The following is a 6,912-nucleotide window of genomic DNA, read 5'->3' on the forward strand; positions in this document are numbered from 1 at the left end:
GGTTCCAAATTAGTTAGTTTCCTTTTTATGTTCAAAAGCAACTGAATTTTATTAATGTATTAAAAATATTATAGGCAGATGGTTATCAAGAGTGGAGACTATATAAATAATATAAATAAATCTGATATTGTGCTTTATTATTATTATTATTATTATTATTTTATTGAGTCTTAAAAAGGGACATAATTTTTGCTAAAATCTGATTTATATTGTTTTTGATAAAAACGTTTTTTTTTTAACTTTAGAAAGTGACAAAACTCGATTAGAGAATCCTTTTATTGATTTTGGTGAAGATGATGATGTGAAAAATCTTGAGGATTTTACGTCACAGGAACTTGAAAAGATCAAAGCTCAAAAAATGAAGAAAGCATCAGGTTTGTTTGCTTTTGTTTTTCTTTTTTTGTTCTGTTTTTCTTTTTATTTGTCTTTCTCTTTTTTACTTTTTTATTTGTTTTTCTTTTTTTGTTTATTTTTGTCCCTTTCTTTTTATTTGTCTTTATTCAATTTCACTTATTTGACATTTTGCCGCTCACCCAAGATTGGAGCCTGAATTAACAACAAAAATCTCCAATATTAATTAATTTTTTTGTTACTGTCTGTTAGCCCTGCGACCTTGCAGTTTTGAATGCGTTTACTGCACAAGCTCATTGTCTTCATCTGAATTTGTAGATTTCAACACTGGCTATTGTATCAATCATGTGATTTCAGTCATCATTGTAACATTGGGATTTTTCTTCCAAACAAAATTACAATTCAAATCTAAAATAAATAACATTTTATCTTGAGAGGTTACACTGGTGCTTGGTTCCTCTACTGAACAACAGTCATTTTTATCTGAACACAAAACAGCAGAACAGTCCACTTATATTCCTGACTCTATCAAAAGCCTGTCTGAAGCAAAAAGTATTTCAGCTAAAGGCTCAAAGATCCATCTTTGTCTCTCAGATCAACAAAGACCTATCCCCCCACCCTCTATCCATTCTACTAGAATATATATTGATATTACTTGGACCATATCACAAGATCACTCAAGATTTATCAGATGTTAATCTATGAATATAAAACTTACAAATAATGATCATGACTAAGGGAGTTCATCACCTGATAAAAACATAACTTTTGCAAAGTCTCAAGTGGTTTACAATCACAGCATGGAACCTCGTATCCAAGACATTATTTCAAAGACACCAGCCTATATTTTGTATGATCTTTTCTTTCATTTTGCTGAATATTTTACCCATTGCAGCCTTGCCATCTGTAACTTGCATCTATGCAGCACTGCATATGTTTATAGTTTATGCATTGTTTGATTTTCTTAAAATTGGTTCATTTATTTTATCACAAAATTTTGTATGCACTTATACGACTTAAATGCAGGCAATTGACTGAGCAAGATTTTCCAGGAAAACTCTGGTTGAGGTCAAAAATGTCTTTTTCGTTTGTTTTTTTGTTTGTATTTTTTTAAATATTTCAAATTTCATTTGTTAGTTTTTGTTTAAAAATTAAAAATTAATAATTATTTACATGAACAAACACAAATGGCAATAATTTCTCCAGGAAAATCCTCTGTTAACTCTGCATAGAGGAGACTAAAAATGATCCCCAAACTGTCAAAAATTGCATTTTTTTTTTTTCACAAATATTGAAAAGTAAACTCGCTCCCTTCCCTTCTCCAAAAATCCAACTGAAATTATAATTAGTGATAGCTTACATTTATTCACGTAGTAGTAATCGCAGGGGGGAGATCACTCATGCTTTTTTTTGTTTAAATTTTCTTTTCATCATGACACATTTTTTTTTTTTTTGTCAAAATACCAGAAGTGAATTTTTGCTTTTTATTTCTTCCGTATAGAAAACCCTGATTTATTGTGTGACAATATAGAAGCTGATGATTCTGAAAAAGATGATATGACCCTCCTCAATGAGATTTTGAATGCCCCTTCCACTGGAGAGGATGAATTTACCCGCGAATGGCAAGCTGTGTTTGGACCAACTACACACTCGACTGCTACAAACTTAACACCTGTGGAAAGTGACCAGCCGCAGACACCTGCAGGGTTCATGCCTTCTAGCTTGTTGGACATGTCCAGTCAAATGGGACGACTTGATATTTCACAAGGTTTGTTATTATCCAATTTCTTCTAGCAAAATAGTTTTTGGTCCCCCGACAAAAGGAGGGTGGACCTGTAAATTCACTCTTGTCTGTTCGTCCGTCCGCACTTTTCTCAATAACTACGCCTTGGAATTTTTTTTTCAGTAGTGGTTCCTAGGTCAAACGCTTCATTGATATCGCAAGCTGTTTAGCATCATTTGAATTTAAAAATTTTGCAAGGGCCTTCTTGTCAACCTAATATATAAACATACCTAACATCTTCAAATCCAATGTAAACAAGTTCTTGTTGAACTGTCCCCTTAAATAATAAAATTATATCCAATTTCCACCACTAATGATCACTATGCCGTTGTCCCAGTGACCACTGTACACTCAGTATCCCTTATCCTTGAGTGGCCTTTGAGCCTTGATAAGTGGTGACTCCCTTGTAATATATATATATAATACAGAAGTCAGTCAGAAATAATTTTTAGAAAAGTGATAAATCATTTAAATGTTTTGAGTTATATATAGATTGTATGAAAATGGATATCCTCTCAGAAATCAACAATGTAGAATTAACCCATTAGATTCCACTGTCCTATAAATAGGACACCAAATAATTTTTTCAGATCTATAAAATAATACGTAATAGTACTGCTTATCACATAATTAGTCTGAAGAAAAGATAAAATTCATCTAATATAATTGTTATCAAAGAGTAAATCTTTAACAAAGTAACACTCTGTGTGTGAACTGCTTTACTTCTTACTATAATGTATAAATTTTATCTTGAATGTATGGTCCCTTGAATTCTAAAAGATATCTCATGTACCTAGTGTCCTATTTATAGGGGAGTCAATATTTCACTTTTAAAATAAAATAAATAATTTTTCCTTTCGATTTGTGTATTTCAATCAATTTTTAGTCCTTAAACAAAGTTTCAACTCAATAGTACAAAAATTAAGATACCATGGAACTTCATAAATTAAAATGGAATGCCTATTTTTACGCTTGCATCACTTTTATTAAAAACTAGTGTTAATAAATTACCTATGTAATTCTTATCTTTTTGCTGTTTCTTTTCCAGCTACAAATAGTTCTCTGTTTAATATTGGCACTACCAGCACGATTAGTGAAAGCAACAGTATCTTTCCAAGTGGTCAACTGGCCTCATCATCCTCCCAATTGCCTGCTGTACCTTCATCTTTATCTCAGCCGGCCGCCGCCCAACAGAATGAAGATGTCACACCACCCACAGCAAACAAGCAAGCCAAGTCAGCTGCAAAGAATGTAAGGAGATTTCATCCCGATCTTTCTCTCTCTCTCTCTCTCTCTCTCTAAAGTAGGTTCCTCTGAAATGTACATTTATAGCAATTCATCCCAAAACCTCTGGCGCATTTACCAATTATTGTCTTATAGTGCAATTTGACAATATTTAAACAATACACATTCAAGTTTTATTAATATTAGAGAACTTTTTCTCAATTTTCTTCTAACTGGGGATAAGGCATCCTACCAGATGCCAGACATTCACCCACTATCTCATGCATTTCAACCAAGAGATCTCTTTAAGATTCTAACTGTGCCTTTAAGTGCAGTTGTTTGAATCTCCTGCACCTGTGAAATTGCTCATTTTTTCAATCAAAGCAATCGATTGCCTGCTCTAGTTGAGGACCCGTCATGATGTAGCAGGAGGAAGCTTCACATGCCCTCCTTCCAATGACTTAGTCCACAATACATTGTAGTAAATATTGCACTGTAGAGAACTACTGTTGATTTTATAAAATCATTTTTAGATATAACAACTTGAATTAAAGTTTAAAATACAGAAATCAAGTGTCATGGTTCAATTGTGCTCTAAATAGAAACATTCATTTCAAACACACCCCTGTCGTATCGAAGAGCCTACTGTTGATTTTTATATGCCTGATGTTTTTGCTTGTGCGGTGATAATAGCTTGAATTTAATTTTAAAATGCAGAAGTCAAGTGTCATGGTTCAATTGTACTTTAAGCAAAAACATTCATTTCAAGCACGCCTCTGTCATATTAAAGAACTTATTGATTTTATATACTGGACCTTTCTGCTTGTGTGTTAATAAAACTTCTCAAATGCACTTGTGATGTTAGGCTGTATAAGGTGTTAACTTTGCTCAAAATTGCCCATTCCTTCTTTCATTGGTTTATTTCAATTATTGATTCTCAAGAATTATTAAAGACATTCTGAGACAAAACCTATCTAAGAATACTGGCAGATACATTTGTGTGAAATTTCATAAAAATCAGCCCAGCCATTTCGAAACTCACACATGAAGTTTCTTAATTTATTAACTCTGACATTATTTGCCAATCATGTTTTTACAAGGATTACAAAGTCAAAGTATTTCACAAAATCAGAATAAATTGTGATGTCATAATAGACCCTTTCTCTTTCCTTCCTCTATACTGAGTCCAAGATGCGTGTATTTTGTGAAAATGTGCAAATCTTTGACAGCTAGCATAAACTCTTACAGACAATCAAGAGTCTGAGGCATGGTATATTTTACACACATTAATCGGTCATCGGTGAAGCTAAAATTGAAAAGGAATAAACATATTGTTTTAAAAACACAAATACAAAATTAAGACAAGGCAGAGACGAGGAGTTTATTAAAACCTTAAAGAGAATCATAAACTTACAGAATAGCATTTGAGCATAAAAAAAATACTTCTAGAAAGAAAAAATATACAAATTATGTTAAGTAACTGCCAAATTATGAGAGGTTAGATGGAAGTTTCACATATGGCGAGAAGGTAAAAGAAATTTTACTTAAGAAATAATAAAAAATAATACAATATTCAATTTCTCTCACTGCTTTTTTTTTTTTAACATATTAACTGTTTGCTTGTGTTATACCAGTCCAACACATGCATGTGAAACAAATATGAAACAAAATATAATAATGATTTGCCTTTCCTCTCTTCATCTAAAACAATTATATACAAATGAAGTGTGCACGGCGACAAGCAAGCAATAAAAGATAACAAAAAAAACGTCCTCAGAATTTTAGTTGCATTAAAATGTATTTATATGCAAAACATGCAAATCAACATTAGCTTTATAACAATTATTATGTTAATTGATATTTTTTTCTATGAGTTATCCCAAATTATTATCTTAAAGACAGTACATCACGTGATTATTTTGTTTTTTTGTTCATTTAAATTTATTTTTTCAAGGAGAAAAGCAGTTTTCTATGAATATTTATTGTAAAGTGAACATTGATTTAATTTTTCTTTTGTGTGAAAAATATGAATAAAACTGCTGATTTACACACTTCCTCTTCAACCCCATTCTCTCTCTTTGTCTTTTCTCTCTGTCCTTGTGTTCCTCTTTTTTTCTTTGGGTTTTTTCTCTCTCTCTCTCTCTCTCCTCTAATTAATTCTTCTTTTTTTTCTAGGCCTCAAAGACAGATATGTCTGCCTGGTTCAGTCTCTTTGCTGACCTCGACCCCCTCGCAAATCCAGATGCGATTGGTAAAAAAGGCGACGAAATGACTGATGCCTAATTTTGTTGCTCACTTAACTTTCATGGACATTTTTTTTCTTTTAAGTTTTATTTATTTTTATTTTTTTTTAGAAATTGAGAAATTGATAACATCTTCACTTTGATGACTCAATAGTCATTCCTCCTTTTCTTCCTACTCCTCCTCCTGCTCAGCATGTGTGCTGCGCTCTGTCAGATGCATCACTGTATGTTTGTTGTTTTCGTTGTTTATTTTCTGGGCTCTTCTGTGCAAGGAAAGCTGAGTTGTTGTTTTTACTCTGTTTACCTACCTATATACACACACACACACACACGTGTGTGTATATATGAAATTCTAAAAGACAATAAAACACCAGTGAAGAGCTACACTAAGAGATTTTCCATTATTTTTACTTTCATGTTTTTTATTGTCTTTTAAACTTTCACATTGTCGGGTATTGTATCCAATTCATTTGCCTTAGCAGTAGATGTTTTGCTTACTGTAACAGTTTCTTGCAGTTTCACAGTATTACTGATTCACCTGACTTTTCACTCATGTCTAGCATTACTTGAAAAGCAAAGAAGAATTAAGAGTATTTAATTAACATCATATTTCATGCACAGTTTTTATTCTTACGTCTTAGAATTTACAGAAAAAATGTCGACTTTTATTTTTATATTCTTAAAGTCATATTTATAAGAAACTTGCAAGAAGTTTTATTGGACATTTTAGTTTTTCTATTTAATCAGGACTTAAATAATAAAGCAAATATTTGAGGTTGATGTAGTTTGTTTGAAGCATTGTATGTAGTAACTATATATATATATATATATATATGAAAGAAGGGATCCAAGAAAAATTAGAAGATTCTTTAAATGAAGATTTATCAGGATAATTAAAAATTCAACAGTAAGGTGGAGCTTTAGATAGAAAAGGAAAAAAATCGACAATACAAAAATATATACTAGTGCATATAGATTCAATCATCAATTCAGTAAAGGTATTACATCAATTGGTATAAGGGATATAAATGTTCTTACTTAGGTAGATGTTGCATTTATTATTTGTTACCTAGCATCCTCTCTCCTTTTCTGATGAGAAGCATTAGGCTTTGAAATACCTAGGTATAAAGAGTATTTATATTCCTTATCCCTATTGATATAATACCCTTATTAGATTGTTGATTAAATTTGTATGCACTAGTATATATTTTTGTATTGTCAATCTTTTCCTTGTGTGTGTTTATATATATATATATATATATATATATATATATATATATATATATATATATATATATATATATAATACGT

The 6,912-nt window shown here is 31.3% G+C and overlaps 1 protein-coding gene across 8 annotated transcripts in view; it reads left to right on the top strand.

Moving 5' to 3' along the window:
• The window catches only part of LOC145303422 (islet cell autoantigen 1-like), a 166,675-nt gene extending 160,688 nt beyond the window's left edge, over positions 1-5,987 (top strand). For all 8 annotated transcript variants that reach the window (XM_080144759.1, XM_080144754.1, XM_080144756.1 and 5 more), the window contains 4 exons: positions 246-374; positions 1,853-2,119; positions 3,183-3,385; positions 5,534-5,987. In XM_080144759.1, the coding sequence (XP_080000885.1) occupies positions 246-374; positions 1,853-2,119; positions 3,183-3,385; positions 5,534-5,641 (707 nt within the window). In that variant the 3' untranslated portion in view covers positions 5,642-5,987. The remainder of the gene's footprint in view (positions 1-245; positions 375-1,852; positions 2,120-3,182; positions 3,386-5,533) is intronic.
• Positions 5,988-6,912: the final 925 nt, after the last annotated feature.

The sequence above is a fragment of the Euprymna scolopes genome, chromosome 19 (genome assembly GCF_053919585.1).
Source record: "Euprymna scolopes isolate OS-2025 chromosome 19, ASM5391958v1, whole genome shotgun sequence".
NCBI classification, from domain to species: Eukaryota; Metazoa; Mollusca; class Cephalopoda; order Sepiida; family Sepiolidae; genus Euprymna; species Euprymna scolopes.